Genomic DNA, 18,975 nt, shown 5'->3' on the forward strand with positions numbered 1-18,975 from the left:
AGGCAGTTTGAGACCCATGCTGTAAATAATTTTCCGCAATTGTAGGATTGGTATAAACAGTGTTTTTAAACAATTTCCCGAGGCACACTGTACTTATTTCTCTCTATGTTTAATTTATATTTACTCACTAGATATGTGTGAACATATTTCTAGAATTACTGAATGGTGTAGAATTGTATGTATTCTTATGTAATGAAAAGTTGCGCTGGATCTTAACAAACATCTTTTAAGTTTTTAAAAAAAAAAGCTGAGGTCTGCAAAGTTCTTAAGTTGAAGCAGTCAATTGTTACAGCAGAGATGGTCATTCGAGCTCTCTCCTCTTCAATGTTCAAAACCCCACAGCTTATATACGGTTTCTTATCCACAATTATGATGAGATATGATGTAACATCACGCCGTTTCCGAGTTCTAACTTTTTAATTGATGGCTGTATGTTTTTCTGTTTTGTTTACTGGGAGTTAGAAAAACCTTATGTACTATATGCTTTTTAGTGAGGGTTGTTTTTGTAATGGTCAATACATACATTTGTCTAAATGTATTTCCTAAGTGTGAATATTGTCTAAGGGCGTACTCACACTATACTATCCGAACCGTGCCCAGGCCTGTTTCCAGGATCATTTGAGAAGTGTGAGTGCTCTGAATTGGGCTCAGACTTGGTTCACTTGGCCAGCCGTGGCCCGGTTGGAAGTGGTGTGTTAGAGCGTGGTTCACCAGGCCTCAGGTACGGTATGCTTATAGTGTGAGTGCAAAGTGCACCCGAGACCGAAACTAAAGATGAGATGTGACTTTTAAGGGACTGTTTTATATGGATTTATTAATCATTCTTACTGTTCAATGAACGCAAACTGTCGTAGATTATTAAAGATGCAAACCCCTCACTGCATCACAACTGCACCCTCAGCAAACCCCTTCACTCCTGCAGCACGTGGTATGTATCATGGTTTTGAGTGTCAAAAGTGGCTGATCTGTTCTGTGAAATATTTGACTGCGTGTCACTGGATCTCAAACGACTTAAAACGATATAACGATATAAAGAAATGTCTACTGTGCAGAGCGAGAGCGCTTCTTAAACTGAACAGTGCATCATCGATGACGTAAGTGTGCTCAGGCCCGAATGCGATGTGAGTGTGGTCCGTCGGGTGAGACGGGAGGGGGGACAAGTGTGCTTCAGCCCGGTTCAAGGCAACTGTGCATAGTGTAAGTACGCCCTTAGGCTCATGACCTGCTGTGCTTCAGTTATAATCCCCTAAATGTCTGGGAGTTTCCTCTGCTAAACATCAGTTTTTAACAGTATATTTTAATAGTAACCTAAATTTTAATAGTGGTTACAGTCTCCTGATTGTATAGTGATTACATAATAATGAATTCATAAATAATAGTTCCTCTATATGTATCAGAAATTCTCCTAAACTTACAGTCTCAGAGTCAAATGATATTTTAACAAAGCCTTCTGCTAGCACTTTACAATATGAGACACATAGTTAATTTACTAACATGATCTAATAATAAACAATACTTGTACATCATTTATTAAACATAGTTCAACATTTACTTATGCAGTATTACAATACCAATTCATGCTTGTTAACATTTGTTAATGGACTGTGAGTTAACATGAGCTAAAATGAACTACATCGTCATTATTCATCACTCCAAATGTTAACAAAGATGAATAAATGCTGTATTGTGCTGTTCATTGTTTGTTCATGTTAGTAAATACATTAACTAAAATCAACTATGTGTCCTCTATTGTAAAGTGTTTCCAGCCTTTGTCACCACTGGGAAAAATAAATGCATAAATATGGCTTTGTCTTCTCTTTGGTTACAGTAAATATATTATAAAATGTTTTGAAGAACTGGAGAAGTGAATGCTCGTGATTAACAGTGCAAATATAATACTGTTGTATGCTGATTAATCTGTTGTGATAACTCTGAGGGCTGAATATCTGTAATGTAGATCATATTCTGTGCGTCAGGTTTTTGTTCAGTGTTGTTGTGTTTCCTTTCACTGTGGGCTCCAGGGCACAGTAATACACAGCAGAGTCTGATACTTGTAGATCCTGGATCAGCAGTGGAAATGATTTTTCTTTGGAGTTCAGTGTTGCTGAGAATCTCTTCTTATCAGCCTCAGCGCTGTATTGACTCAGAATTAATGTTGGTGATCTGTTTGGCAGCTGTTTGTACCAGAAGAGTGTTGGATTTGATGAAGTATAATTACACTGGACAAAAACATGAGCTCCTTCACCTTCAGTTATTTCTCTTATAGGCTGTTCAACTTTGTCTTGTCCTCTGCACACTGGAGAAATACATAGAAAAAAGTATATCTTTAACATTATTGTTTTAAAGTTAACTTAATCATTCAGTAATTTTAAATGTAAGTAAAACCTTCCGTGTTATAGTGCACAGAAAACAGAAATGTGCTTACCTTCATAATGTGTGATGAAACACAGGGAAATGAAAGCCCATCTACACATAGTTGATCTCTGAGGTACAAGAACAGAAATGAACTCGGCTGTGCTCTCAGAAACTCTGTGAAGGTTTCTCTCACTGAACTGAAATTGTTTTACTGTCACATGATCTACTTCTACGTGAAGACAGCAATACTGTCCCCTGCTGGAGAAAACTGGAAAAGTTTCCCCAATGGTAAAATTGCTATAAACAGTGTTTTTGAACAAATGTCAGAGTCACACTGTACTTATTTCTCTCTATGTTAAATATTAACTCACTAAATATACCCATGAATATGGTGTGTGCTTTTGATATCTGATTAAATTATATTTTGACAGCCTTCCTCGCCTCCTGGGAAAAAGAAAATGTATAAATATGATTTTAGCTTCTCGGTGGTTAAATGCTTTAAAAATGTTTTGAAGAGCTGGAGATGTGAATGTTTAGGATTAGCAGTTCAAATGTTTTTGTTGATTAGAGGAGGGTTCTCTTGTGTTAAACATAGCATATATGAGGACTGAATATGGTATAGGTCTAATAAGTTGCTTTGTGTCAGGTTTTTGTTCAGTGCTGTTGTGTTTCCTGTCACTGTGGGCCTCAAAGCACAGTAATACACAGCAGAGTCCGATACAGCAGCAGAGGAGAGCAGCAGATCCACACGCTTTTCTTTATCTTTAGTGACTCTGGTTATGAATCTGTGATCTACATCAGACTTCGTATCATCTTTTCTACTCTCTGGAATAAGCACAATATGTTGAGGAGCTGATCCAGGATACTGTCGGTACCAGTAAAGATAATATGCAGATGAATAAGTGCAGGATAAAGTAACATTTGAGCCCTCATCAGCAAACTCCTCTGATTTGACTGGTTTAATTTCATCTGCATATGTTGCATCTGCAAAAATAAAACTTGTTTTTTAAAAACTGCTTAAATTAAATAAATTAAATAAATTTTTATTGACATAAATTCAACACGCAGCATAAAGGACTACTGCTGAAAATCACAAAACCCTTCAATACTTACATGCTAAGGCAGAAATCAGAATGCCAGAAAGGAGAATCATTGTGTTTTCTCTGCTGTCAAACAGACTTGAAGTTGAACAAGAGCACACCAGACTGACAGTGTTTTAAAGCCTTCCTCCTCCAGAGAGATCTTTGACTGATCAGATCTGTTTCATGTTCATAGAGCACACGCTCTTCTGTTCATATCATATAGAGCACAGCGCCCTCTTCTGGATCCATACTAACTGGTATTAAAGGTGTAGTATTCTTAGAACTGAAACAGGTATTTAGGTAATACACTTGAACAGTTGAAACAGCTTAGACAAAAAAGCAAGTTGAACTTTATTTGAATCATCATGTAGTTAATTTAAAGACCCCCTATTATGGGTTTTTAAAAATGAGCTTCAATGCAGTGTGTTACACAGCTCTAAGTGAGTAAAAACATCCAGCCAAGGTTTCAATATAAAAGTGCAGCATGTTTAAAACTATTGATTCTTTAGTGAAATAGTTGACCCGAAGTCGAATAAACGAATCGAGTAGGGTTCGGATGTTTTGTTTGATCGAATCGATGTCGACACAGTCCATCACCAAATATGTACTTCCAGTTTTAGTAAAATGTGAACGCGCTTTCACTTCAGATACTAGCAGAGGCCGATCAGGGTGCTGATCAGGATACGAAGATGACGATCACTGACAGATGAAGATTCGGCTGTGTGGAATAAAGGGTTAAAATTTATTTTCACAACAATACCACAGTATAGCCAACCTGGTGCTGTGTTTGTTCCTCTCATTTTTCTGATTTTTAATACAATAACCTATGCTGCAAAACTGGGATTCACCGGCCGTTTGCTTTTGAAGCAGCAGCAGAGATTATAGGACTTATCAGACTTTGACCTGGTCAGTAACTTTTACAGTTCATATGGATCACATATTCTCCAGATCATAACATGTAAGTGTCATTAAAAATGTTGCCTCTTTTGTGTAGTTTGCAAAATGTTCAAAACCACGTAAAAAAAAGTGACGCATGCTTCTTCCTTTACCAATTTAAATACATTTCTGAATTGGCGATCCTCTGCTGTTTGCCTTTGCTATGGCCGCCATCAGTTTTTCCTCAAGTGGCTCGGTGGTCAACTTTCAGAATAGTTCAGCTTTTGCCACTGTGTGGATTATTACTGAATGTGTGTCGTTGTTATTAGTTGGGGTTAGGGTTAACGATTCATATGGGAGTCGCTGGGATAATTAGGTGAAAATAATTGCATATATAAGACAATGAAAGTGATTTTTGACCTTGCACACATATCAGCATGTTGTTGGAGACCCCTAAAAGCAAAATATGACCCTTTTTAATGCAAAATAGGGGCTCTTTAATAACATCTTAGAATACAGTTTGAATAAATAAACACATATAATGTTCATTCATAAATCACCTTGTATTTCACTAGAAAGAGATCTCATTAAAAAAGTCATTAAAAAATTCCAACTAAATGCCGACATCTGGGCACATTTCACTGCTTGTGAGTTTGCTGGGACAGTCTTTCACTGAAAATAAAGTTCACTGCTAAAAGTGCACTGTAAAAACAAATCCATCTCTGCCTCTTGATGAGCAGCAGTTCTCTCTTTTTTGTTGTTTTATGCATTCACAATGCGTGGTTACTTTGTGCAGATAATATTAAATGTTTAGTTCATAGCACTGTAAAACCCAAAAAGTTAAGGTAACTCAAATCATTTGAGGAAACTGATAGCAACAAACCATTTAAGTTCAAAAACTAATCCTAATGAGTACTGTGAACTTACTACATTTGAGTAAACAAAGCAATTTCAGCACAGTAAACCCAATAAATGAAGAGAACTCAAACCAACTGAGTACTGTAAAATATTATAAGTTAAGGTAACTCAAATCGTTTGAGGAGCCTTTTCTAAGGCAAACACATTTATTAAAAAAAATATGCAAGCCAGCGATTAATGCTAAAGACAAAAATATATAAATGTTAATGCGTGTTGGTTATAAAATCTGTACAAGTGTGTTGGCTCTAAGAATAAAAGTTGCAAACAAAATAAATGATTAACCATTAGTAGATGCTAAAGAAACAAAATTTCTGGAACATTCTTAAACAGCATCTTTAGCACTAACAATAATATAATCAAGTATATTTAAAAATTATTGAAATAAACCACCGTAAATTAATTAGCATGGTTAAACAGACTGTTGCAGTTTTTAAGTTAAATGACATCTGCTGAAAATTGGTACATGCAGTATGTTTCTGCAAGTAGTATAGTATGTTCCTTGATGAAATGTGAAAATGTGGATGAAAAATTATATATATTTTTGCAAATATTATAAACTCTTTTTAGAATATTTTGATGCTTTAGTACTTTGTAATCTTTATGAACTTTAGAGAAAAACTCTAAAAAGAAATTATGTGAATAATATGAAATGAAAAGGGTCTTTTCTGTTTTAATATTTTATTTATGTATATAATTAAACATATACTGTAAGGATCACATTTCTTCATTTCCATAGTAGACCAATGTCTCCTTTCACAGTCAGGTTTTTGTTCAATGCTTGTGTGTTTTCAGTCACTGTGGCTTTCAGAGCACAGTAATACACAGCAGAGTCTGATACTGCAGCAGAGGAGATCTCCAGATCCACACGGTTTCCATTTTCTTTTCTGGTTTTAGTAGCAAATCTGGCATCTACATCAGACGTTCGAGCTTCGTTTACGGTATCTACAGTAAGCACAAGATATTCAAGAGCTGATCCAGGATACTGGCGGTACCAAAGTAAATTCCAGGCAGAGGAATAACTGCAGGATAAAGTAAGATTTGAATCCTCATCAGCAAACTCCTCTGTTTTGTCTGGTGTAATAGTATCTCCATTACTGGCATCTGCAAATGAAATGCTTATTTTATTCTTTTAGTATCGAAGGGAACTTTAATTGTACTTTTAAGTCTCTACATAATTAAACAGTACTTACTATATACTTTAACATAATCATAATGAATATACATAGCTATAATGCATATGCAAACTATGGTACTTACATGCTAAAGCAGAGAGTAGAATAACTGAATGGAGAATCATTGTGTGTGTGCGCTTACAGCTTCAGCTTGAATGACTTTAAATGATCAGCTGCAGACAGATCAGCTTGAAGCTCCTCCTTTCTCACCACCTCAGAAAAAGCTACATATACCATTGTTACGTCCATATGATGTTATTCAGTTTGGGGACTGTTGTTTTGGTTTTGCCGGTTTTGTTTTGTTTTGATAGGATACACAGGGTGGCTGTGTTGGATGTCAATCATTCAGGACACGGACTGATGTACGATGACGCATTTGAGCAATTGTTGTGCTGCAGGACGATGAGACACTATAAAAGGAAAATGCCACATCAGTTCGGGATAGTCGGCATTTCTTGTCATCTTGGAATTATAAGGTTCTATCTGCGTTCTTAATAATTGTGAGATATTGAGCTTTAAAGCTTTTGCATTCCATAGCAAACAGTATGTGTGTAACATTTGTTTATTTAAATTAAAAGTTTTAAAATGTAAACAACTTATAAATAAACATCCCATAATGTAAATAAGTTGTCATTTAAAAAGAATTTGTCAATAACTCAATTTTGATAAAAATATCATATAGAACCTTATAATTCTAATGCCGAGTTGCAAAATAACTGCGTGATTTTCAAAGTAGTCGTGTCACAGATGTTTTCACACTGCTAGACTATCTGGGCTAGCGTTTCGTTGCTGCTTTGTTTACACTGCAAGATGGATCGGCGACAGGGACTTTCACATTGCATGACTTTACTATAGGAAGAATCGCCGACAACTTTGTCTCACAGCCAAAAACACGTAGTATATCTTTTGTTATTAACTACATAATGAGAAAGAAGCCTTTAATGGGGTAGAACATGTACATGTTTGCTCACCTGGGTTTAAAGGGAATTAGCCATTTCTCCTCAACGTTGATAATAAACTAATTTCTTTCTGTATGAAACGTCAAACAGACACGGTTGCTCCTGAGTCCTGTCAAACCTCCACTAGTTTTTCCTCCATTTCGTGGGTCCAAATAAACCGAAACAGAGCGCTTTTAACTTCTCCCCCAGCCTCCCGCTGGCCTGCAGCAGGTATACACACACGCACACACACACAAGTGAATGCTGCTCTCTCATTGGCTGTAGGTGATCACTGATGTTATTTTCAGTCAAAACTCATTTTACACAGCATGATTTGAATCGCCGACAGCTCCAGATATTTAGCATGCCAAATATCTAGCAGGCATCGGCGACTCATCGGCGATTCTGTCAGATCGTGTCTTTGATAGTTCATACTGTGTGATTGTCACTCACGTGCACGAGCACTGATTTGCCTGTGATTTCAGGCATTTGTCGGCGATTTCTCAAAACCTGTCGGCGAGCAAAAATCGGGGCTAAAATCACGCAGTCTGAACTAGGCATAAGGTGACTATTGTGTGTGCTTCTTCCTCTTTTGCTTTAGTCTACCATTGTTTGATAAACTTTTGTTGGTGTGCTTTGTTTGCCATGTAAATACTGAAACGTTTTTGTTTCAAACTCCTTTGATGAATGGAGTGTGAACATCATATCTGTATTATTCTAGATGGAGGAGAGGGAATAGGTCAACTCTGTCACGTGATATACATGGCGCACACGCAGCATTCTTTTAGTTATACACACAGTTTTGGATTTGTGCCACACTTGTAAGTTTTGCTTTGGAAGGAGGTAGTAGGTAGGATGTGATGGATGTTGATGGTTTACTTTTTGTAGTTCTATGGGAATAGTTAAATGGGTTAGTTAGTTGATTATTATATTTTTTTATCTTTTCTTTTGTTTGGCACAGTCCCTCCCCTATTTAAACATCACACTTTCAACATAGGACTTTCAAGTCTTGTTGTTCCTCTCCTATTATAAATGGCAACAATAGTTACTACTAGGGTTGCACGGTTTACCTGTACTATGATAGTATATCGTGATACTATGGCTCCAAAATTATGGTGGTGCTACTATAGTTTGTGAATAGTAGTATTGTCATTAACGACCTATCTAAAATAGATAATGTTGCATGTGAAAAATGAATCCGTTAATTTCTGTTACTGTCAATATGATTTAGCAGCTACAACAACTCACAAAGTGAAATTTTGAATTACTTTGGATTGTTACCTGATACGACAGAAAATACCCAATAGATGAAAAATCCAAAATAGCAACAAGAAATATATTTTAAAAAATTACAACTTTATATTGCCTAATTTTGTTGGAAAAGTGCTATTTTTGTAACAATTTTTGTCTGGTATTCACCTTATTCTCCGCCGACAAGTGGGCGCTGCCATTTGAATCTTTTTGGCTTGAGACTTCCGGTCTTATTCACTTCCATTCATTTTTTTGACGTTAAAAACGGCTCATTACGCTGCTTGATGTTGTAATTTGATATTTTCTTATTATATTATTCTACTTGGTCTGCATAGTCATGCAAACATTTGTTTGTAGAGCAAGTAGTTTGACCGTTTTCTGCTGTTTATTATTCCTAGTCATTTCTCCCATAGGCGACTGAATCGGAAGTTCTAAGACAATCGCGAAAACAGGCGCACTTCCGCATTTTAAAATAAGGTCAATAATATTTTAATAATGTGGTCCCACTTTATATTAAGTGGCCTTAACTAATATTTACTTACACAGCAATTAATAGTTTATTACAATGTACTTATTGCGCAAATACATGTATTTACTGTGTACTTATGCTTGATTAAATACAGATATGTATTTACGTCTGTAATTAACTTTTGTAATTACATTTGTAAATACACTGTTGACCATCCTTTACACCTTAACCCACCCTAAACCTACCCACACCACCAAACCTGTCCATAACCCAACCTCTATCCCAACTCAAAAGCACAAGTGTTCTCAAATACATTATGAACACGGTAAGTACATTGTATTTATTTTTTGATGTAAGTACATAGTAGTTTAGGACACTTAATATAAAGTGGGACCAATAATGGTTTTTTTGTGTGTGTGTGTGTGTGTCAGTTTTCTACAAAAGAAGCAAAAAGTACTAATACATTTTAGGTAAAGTGACATGCACTTAATCAATATAAAAAGGGAGTTATGAATAAAATTCAAGTAGACCTATAATAACATCTAAAATATAATATTTTTTGGCAATTTTCTTTATAATTTGAGTAGTATCGCAATGGTATTTGGTATCGTGTAATTCGACTGGTATAGTATCGTAAGATGAACTAAAGATGACACGACAACCCTTACAACTGGCCTAATATTTTCCTTTTCATTTCCGCTCGACCAATAAAAAGTAACTGAAGGGTTGTAACAAACATATGTAAGCTTGTATAACAATATTTATTTTTGATCAGAAAGGGTTTAACTACAGATTTGGGGGCTGGATATGCGCTATAAAGATGTGTGCTGGATGCCTTTATTTAAAACCCTAATTAAATAAAGAAACCAGGATTCTCTCTTCAATATATTTCTTAGTTAGAGTTTTGTTTAAGACCATCTTTTAGTATGTTTTTCAAGGTATAATTAGAATCATACCTTACCACAGGAATCTTGATGGGTTCTGCGAATTAAGCCAATGACCATTCCAGGAAGAAAATGAATATAAATACACTTTTATCAATAAATAAATCTAGTGAAAAAGAAGAATAAAATAAATACCAAAGCAAAACAAAATCATTTACTTTATTTTCTGCTGAGAATAAATGGCCTAAGACTTACAGTATACAGAAATCTGTTTAAGCGTGCTGCTGGTCTGCCTGTCTCTGCCTTTTATGCAGTATTCAAGCCTTTGATTACAGGTATGCATTTAATGTTATAAGTTATTATAATTATAAACTGACTATAATTTTTTTACAGTCTATGTGGAAAATAGTGTATTTAGCTTTATAAAATGTGTAAGGTTGAACTAGTAGTGTTGTTTTTTTGGTACAGTAAAACATTCTACTGGTTTTATGCTGAGTTTTGTGCACTAGATTTTAACTGTTCCTCTGTAATGTGTTTTCCTGAGTTTCTGTATGAGAGTTGAGTGTGTTTGAGTCACTGTGGGCCTCAGAGCACAGTAATACACAGCAGAGTCTGACACATGCAGATTCTTGATTGTCAGTGGAAATGATTTTTCTTTGGAGTCCAGTGTTGCAGAAAATCTCTCCTTAAAGTCAGCCTCAGTGCTGTATTGATTCAGAATGTATGTTGGTGATCTGTTTGGCAGCTTTTTGTACCAGAAGAGAGTCAGACTTGTATAAGTGGTGCTATAAATACAGCTGATAACAACTTTATCTCCTATACTTTCAGTCATTTCTCTTATAGGCTGTTCAACTCGGTCTTGTCCTCTGCACACTGGAGAAATAGATAAGAGGAAATGTATATCATTAACCTGCATTTATAGGAAATCAAAGAGATTTATTCATCTAAATGTAAATCAAACTTTTCTTGTTAAAGTAGACAAAATCAGAAATGTTCTTACCATCATAATGTACAATGAAACACAAGGAAATGAAGGCCCATCTACACATAGTTGATCTCTGAGGTAAAGAACAGCAGTCGACTCAACATGTGCTCTCTGTTGTGAAGGTTTCTCTCACTGAGCTCTACTTTAAGGCTTTAATGCTGTCAGTTGTCTTGATCTACTTGAGAGCAATGCTGACTCCTGCTGGATACTATTTAAAAATTACTTAACATGTGCTGTGTATTTGGCAACCATAAAGCATTTATTACCAGATTAGAAACTTTTTGATCCACACTACTCATTTTTCTATTGTACAGCATTTGCCAATTGGCATCAACACTTATTTTCTTTTATTTATTTTTAATTTTTTTCCTCTTTTGTATTTCGAATGGTTCATCAAATAAATGCAAAAACAATTGATATTTTCTTTTGTATACAAAAGGTTTTTACAATAAACTATCATCATGAGTAAAACAGTTCAACTCGGATGTAGTTCTGTCAGTGTATGAAAAAACAAATCTCTAAAATCAGCTTCTAAATATGAGACTGACATTTTCTTTTATTTTATTTTTATCTGAAAATCAGTGAGAAAGAATGGAATTTCTTAACCTGATGGATCTTTTGAAATACAAGTAATACAAAACACATTTTAAAATGAAATACAGAAAATCAACAGTTCAAAAGTAATTACCACACTGAAACAGTTTTCATTGTTATTGTTGTAAAGCTAAACAGCACTGCTGTGATTGGCTACTTCTCTTTCTCCAAGAAGTAATTACTTGTAATTCTAAATAAATACACTCTAAAAAGAGGTCCCCAGCTTGTAATCATAAAGGAATAATAAAATAGAAAATAATAGAATTTAAGTGGTATAAAGAACCATAATGTTTCTCCGGTGGTTATTTGGGGCGATAAAGGTGCTATATGGCATTATACACTCTAGGAAAACAAGATTTACAGTAGTTCTCCTATTATTAAGTCAAAAAAACATATTTACTGATACATACTGTAGCACCATGTTTCTTTATACAGGCAGGTTCTTGTTCAGTGCTTGTGTGTTTTCAGTCACTGTGGTCATGGACGTCAGAGCACAGTAATACACAGCAGAGTCTGATACTGCAGCATGGGACAAGAGCAGATCCACATGCTTTTCTTTCTCTATCCTGATCTTTGTAGTAAATCGGTGATCAGTATTCGACTTCTCTACCTTTTTAGACCTTTCTGCAATGTTTACAAGGAACTCGGGAGCTGATCCAGGATACTGACGGTACCAAAGTAAAGACCATGCAGATGAAAAAGTGCAGGATATAGTAACATTTGAACCATCATCAGCAAACTCCTCTGTTTTGTCTGCTGTAATAGTATCTTCACTACTGGCACCTGCAAGAAAAACGTTAACAGGATAATGAATTTCAGTAGATTTTTTGTGCACTTTTAAGTATTATAGTCCTAAAATAATAAAAAATAGAATATTATTTATTATAATCATTAAGCCAATACATTTCAATTGTTGGTACTTACATGCTAAAGTTGCGAGCAGAATAACTGAATGGAGAAGCATTATGTATATGTGCTCAGTCTGTTTGAATGATCACGTCGGGTTGGAAAAACCTTTAAATGCGTTTCAAGCCCCTCCTTCCTCACCAGCTGGGAAAAAGTAAATATGTCTACATTTAATAAACTAGCGATATACAGTTGAAGTCCATGATTAGCCCTCTTGTGATTTTTATTATTTTCATTATTTTATTTATTTTTTTATATTTCCCAAATGTTGTTTAACAGATCAATAAATTTTTTTACAGTATTTCCTGTACTATTTTTTTTCTTCTGGAGAAAGTCTTATTTGTTTTATTTTGTTTTATATAGTTCAGGAGGGCTAATAATTCTGACTTCAACTATATATATATATATATATATATATATATATATATATATATATATATATATATATATATATATATATATATATATATATATATTGATCTGATGAGTGTTAAATGCACAGAATAGGGGCTGGGTTTTAGTTAAATACAGCAATGTGTATCAATGTTCAGGCTTGTGATCATCTTTATTGAGAATTGAATTACAATATGAGAATAGTCATATATATTTTTCGCATTAATTGTGGCACTTTGTAAGCAAAAAAAAAGTGGTATTGGTACATTAGTAATTTATAGTAAATACTATTGTGTTTTTAAACCATACTGCAGTAAAATGTATTGTTTTGTATTTGTTATTTACAACATCAGTATTTGTTGATAAAAGATACAGCACACTGTAGTATTAGCTATAGTGAACTGGCAATAGATTCTGTAGTATACTTCATATTATACAGTAAATATTTTGTAGTATAGAGTTATTTGTACACTGTACACTAACACAGCAACTGTAGAATTACCACAGCAAATTAATTCAACCACAGCAGATTATATCAACCACTTTATCATAGTATTGTTCTAAAGTACAAGTAATTATAGTATAAATATATCATATATAATAATATTTACCATAAAGTACTGTATATTTTTACTGATGTCATCATGTCACTGATAACATAGATGTCAAGGAAGAGTAAAACTCTTCAGAGCTCTTATAGTTCTTGTCAGGATGTTTGTTGTGTTTGAGTCACTGTGGGCCTCAGAGCACAGTAATACACAGCAGAGTCTGATACTGCAGCAGAGGAGATCAGCAGATCCACACGCTTCAGTGCTTTTACAGCGTTTGAAAACAGACGAAGATCAGACTCAGAGCTGTTTGAATATTCAGTGACAGAAAGTAAATACTCTGGTTTTGCTCCAGAATACTGGCGATACCACTGGAGATTAACACTGGTGCCACTAGTGAGACTGTAGTTACAGGAGAAAGTCACATTTTCACCCTCAGAACCATGCCTGTCTGGAAACAGCGGTTCGATTGTATCACCAAATAAATTTCCTGCGAAAAAAAACAAAAGTAATAAAGTAATTAGGCATATATATATATATGTGTGTGTATGTGTATATATATATATATATATATATATATATATATATATATATATATATATATATATATATATATATATATATATATATATGTATATATACTGATTATGTATACTGATTAAACCGATATCTTACCCATGTAAAGCTGTATTATTATGCAGGTGAAGAGAAACATGTTGTCTTCATAGAGTCAGTGATGCAGAAACAGTGTTTGACTGAACTCTTTCACTCTCAGCAGTGTGAATAAACTCCACCCACTGCTCCACTCATTATTCTTTACCAGTTTGAGGATTTGTTGAGATTTGTGTGATATCTTTCCTCAAATTCTCTTTCACCTCTGCTTCATCTAGTTTTTGCAGAGCATGTAAAATGTGAAGAGAGAAGTGTACTGATCTCTGGTGCTGGAAGTCAAATGAATCCATGTCATGTTCGCAAGCTGAATGAAGTCTTGCTAACTAATTGACTGATTGCATGTTTCTGTTCTATAAAAATGGAAATAAATAGATATATAAATAGAGATATAAAAATGGAAATAAATCAGTAATTGTTTCCAGTGTGTAATTGTTCATGTATAAAAATAAATTGTTCAGTTTATTACTTTACCTAAAATCATAACCAATAGAATTCAATTTCTCAATATAATGATGAACATGAGCCACTTTTGGCTTCTCTGTAAATGACTGTGACTAGAGCTTTTAACACATACTAGGGCTGCTTGTATGCATTAAGGATGCAATTCTGCCACAAGGTGGCCAATTTGTGCAATTACATAACCTCCAATTAAACAGAAAAACAGTATTGTTTGTGGATTTATTCTATTACACTTTTTTTTTTATAACTACTATATATTTATTTATTTAGCAATATTTACTGTGCATTCAAAAAGTTTCGTTTAAGTTAAACGTGTATTTGTTGAATAAATGTAGATAAATCTGAAGCTGCATTCATGCAGAAAACGAATATTTTTTTGTGCTGCTTTTGAATGTTTCAGGTTTCTTTTGATGCCTTAAATAATAATGTTTACACAGGTGTGACCACATATTTTATTGCATTCAGATTGAGGTTTTGATTATGGTGTGCACTTGATGAGTTCAAAGAGAAAAGAGCTTCAGGTTATTGTACGACATGTTTCATGTTTTGTATCACTGGGCTCCTACTCTTAGAGCACAATAATAGAGAGCTGAATCTGACAGACGCACATCAGTAATAGTGAGTTCAGTGGATGAGTCTGATGTTGTGGATTGAAACCGATCATTAGAGGAGTGTTTAGCACTCAGAGATCGAGCACCTTTGTATGTTAAAAGCAAAAGTTCTGCATTTGGATTCTGTCTGTACCAATAAAGCCGAACTCTATTGTTGGTTGTACTGTATGAGCAGGCCAGCTTGACAGCTTCTCTTTCTTTTGTCATAACATCTTTCTCCTCTGGCTCAATATTGTCCCCAAACACCAAACCTGTGAACAGTAAGTAGAATAGAAATCAACCAAACTGCAAACATACACAATGCAAACCATTAAAATGACCAAAAAAAATTGTTAAAACAATTTTTAAAGTATTTTCAAACTTGTGGTTGTATTTGCACTTCTTTATTTTGTACTGTCTGCATGGAGCCAGCACCTAAGCTTTTCTCTCATCATAGTACGCATGATTTGATTTGATTGTAATGAAACATGTTCATGAATAATTACCTGTCGCCATAATAACAACAACAACGAGTAGAAAGCCTCTTTCCATGTTGAATAAGACCAGCTCTGTTCTTTACTGAGCCTTTCAGTGTTCTGCAACTGTGAAGGAAACTCTGAAGGTCATGAAGAATCTCTGAAACTTCCTGATCACAAATCAGCTCATTCTTCCATAGATATATTGTTTTCATAGACCAAAATAACACTAACAAAAAGCAGTATTTTAATTTTATTTGCAAAACAATGACAGTACAGTTTAGAATTTGCTGCAGTTTAAATCAGAATTCTACTGTCTTAATCAGTTGTGTATTGTGTTTTCAAATCAAGTTAATGGCCCTGTACAAAACAAGGTTGGAAAAGAGAAACAATTAATTTAAAGCGATAGTTCACCCAAAGATGAAACTTCCATTGTTTTCTTTTATTTCTTCTGATATTATATAAAATAACAAGATATTTTAAGGCAAGTTGAAAACTGAAGAAGATATTATTCTCTCTGTGTGAAGTATTTTCTAAGTGTAAAGCAGTTAATTTTCTCTTCTCAAAATGAATGGAGTGTTTGCAGCAAAAAAATATTGTGCATTAAAAATATTGTGTAAGATGAGTATGTCTGTACAGAAGCAAAACTAGGAGAAGGCTGTGCAGAATGACTAATTGTGTATAACTGAATATGTAAAGCCCTGATTATATATGTGAAATACTTGTATGAAGCTTAGAGTGAGTAACATATTATCAAGTTATTATCCTATCATGACAATGTATTTAAACACTTAGTTCCTTTGCATAAGTTGCATCTATACTTTGCTGACATAGACCTGTAACATCTCTGTTGAAATGAGCTAGTGGGCTGAGAGCCAAGAATAGCAGGACCCCTTAGACTAGAAACCTATTCAAAAATGGTCAAGAGTTAAAAAGAGACACCTAGGGGTGTGTCAAATAACCTGATTAAAGATTATGGAAAACACAGAAACTTTAGAAGGAGCAGGAGAGACTTTAGAAAGAGAGAACAAAAGACAGGAAGTGTCCAGGAGAGACTTCAGAATGCTTTGGGGTCTGCTCTGCTCTTTCTCGGCTTTATTATGGAGAATAAAGTCTATTTTCTGATATTCAAAACCTCTGGTCTGATCATTTCTAATTGATAAGAAGTCAACCTGTAACCATTAACTTCCTTAGTATTTGTTTTTTTCCTTCTATGGATGTCAATGGTTACTGGTTTACAGCATTCTTCAAAATATTGTCTTTTGTTTTCAACGGAGAAGAGAAATTCTTGAGTTTGGAACCACTTGATGGTACGTTTGTGAGAATTTGTCTTTTATTTGTGGGAGACCTTTAATTTTATACCAAAGCAATGATAAATTAGTCATAAACTGTATACTTTTAAGATGAAATCTTACATCAGATTTGCTGTATGTTTTCTCTTTATAGAAAGAAAGAAAAATGTTTATGTATGCTTTGTTGACAGTATTTGCCAACAGCCCAACACTAACTCTGTGGTGAAAATGTGCTTGAAAACTGAATATAATTTAGCATTTCAATAACATAGTTTCTGTTGTCTGAGTGTATTATAGAAAGCACATGCAAATGAGGGTTAGTACTTCAGTTTGCTATGTCTGTAACATCACTGTCAGTTTAAAAGATTCACTGATTTGTATTCTTGCTCTCATCAGCTGGATTTTGGGTTTTTGTATAGAGCTGATGTGTTTCCTGTCACTGTGGGCCTCAGAGCGCAGTAATACACAGCGGAGTCTGATACTGCAGCACAGGAGAGCATCAAATCTGCATGGTTATGCTCACTTTTAGTGAGTTTAGCAGAGAGTCTTGGATCTACATCAGATGATTTGCTATTTCTTTCACCCTCAAAGATGGACACAAGAAATTCAGGAGCTCCTCTGGGATACTGACGATACCAGAATAGATAATCTGCAGATGAATAACTGCAGGATAATGTCACATTTGAACCCTCATCAGCAAAAACATCAGTTTGGATTGGTTTGATGAGGTTTCCAGAAACCGAAACTGAAAAAAATAATCAGAAATTGTATAAATGTTGTGTCTTTTAAAATAAACCAATACATAATTCAGTACAAATAATTCAAATATATATATATACCTGCCAAACAGCAGAAGAGAATAGCTGAATACATTCCCATTGTGCAGTTTACACTGTTTCAGAATGAATAGTTTCTACCCTTGTCTAGAAATGAGATGTGTGTCAGTCCCTCCTCTCTTTCCACATTTCACAGCTGAGGAGCAGAAAGAAGACCCAGTTACAGTCAGTCCTTATTTCTCCTTATTGTCATGCGTTGTTAAAGGCATAGTTCATCCAAAACTTTACTCTTTACTTTACTTGTCACACACCTGTTTGAGCTTCTTTTTTCTGTTGCAAAGAAAAAAAATATGTAAACTTGTCACTATTGATTTCAATAGTATTTGTTTTTCTTACTATAGAAGTCAATGGTTACGAGTTTTGTGTTCAACAGAAGAAGAAAACTTATATGGAACCACTTGAGAGTAAGGCATTCTGCTACAGCAACAATTTATTGTTAAGAATGCTAGATTTGAAAGAAGTGGATGTCAGCTAAAGTATAAGATGCATTTGACTGTAACTCAATCAATAACACCAACGTTTCCTAATAATCTTGTTAATAATTAGGTAAAAGTAATGTTAGTAAGTTTACGGAAAGCATTAGCTCTTCTTAAAGTATTTAATTTATTTATTTCAAACAGTATAATCACTGTTTGAAATACTCTTAAACTTTTAAACACAAGTGTTCAAACACAGATACATTTCATTATAAGCAGCAAAACATCTACAAATAAGTTTTTTAACCACTTTGAAATGGAGCGGGTATTATTTTCCCACCCAATTACCCCCTATTCCACATCATTCAAGTATCTCTTCAAATTATTTATTCTTTTGTCTTTACATTTTATATGTTATTTGCAGCAAATTGTATATTTCCTTAAATGAAAACAAACCTTAACTTAATACTGCAAACATCACAAAATATATACTCACAATGGATTCATCATTTTGTCCCAATTACAATAATTTTGTCCCAACAATCACATCTCTTTATTCATAAATTCCTTTAATAATATAGATTGTTTTTTAGAAATAAAACATATAATTCACATATAAATGATTGCAAATAGGAAAAAAAATCATTGAATTGAAAATTTAATTTTAATTTAAATAATATTTTGAACTCTTTAAACGAAATCACAGTTACACAATATATTTTTACTACAAAACTGGTGTCTTTATAGCATCTATTTTAACAAATTAATAGCTCATTCCTCAACTTTTTTTTGCAATAATATTGGTTATAAATAAATGTAGAAAAACAGGGTTTTAATCTTCTTTGCCAGTGTGTCAACATTAC

At 34.2% G+C, this 18,975-nt stretch overlaps 1 protein-coding gene and 1 long non-coding RNA gene across 2 annotated transcripts in view; one reads left to right on the forward strand and one right to left on the reverse strand.

Moving 5' to 3' along the window:
• Nucleotides 1–18,746, forward strand: part of LOC141378436 (uncharacterized) — a 44,395-nt gene extending 25,649 nt beyond the window's left edge. Inside the window, exon 3 of the long non-coding RNA XR_015478727.1 lies at nt 17,280–18,746. This is a non-coding gene — a long non-coding RNA (uncharacterized LOC141378436). The remainder of the gene's footprint in view (nt 1–17,279) is intronic.
• LOC100331689 (IgV_TCR_alpha and Ig domain-containing protein) lies at nt 123–2,502 on the reverse strand. The gene is given in 2 exon segments (NM_001199372.2): nt 123–2,296; nt 2,426–2,502. Coding segments are annotated over 2 exon segments (387 nt in total). The 5' UTR covers nt 2,475–2,502; the 3' UTR covers nt 123–1,958.
• Nucleotides 18,747–18,975: the final 229 nt, after the last annotated feature.

This window comes from Danio rerio, chromosome 2, assembly GCF_052040795.2.
Source record: "Danio rerio strain M-AB ecotype USA chromosome 2, GRCz13ab, whole genome shotgun sequence".
NCBI lineage: Eukaryota > Metazoa > Chordata > Actinopteri > Cypriniformes > Danionidae > Danio > Danio rerio.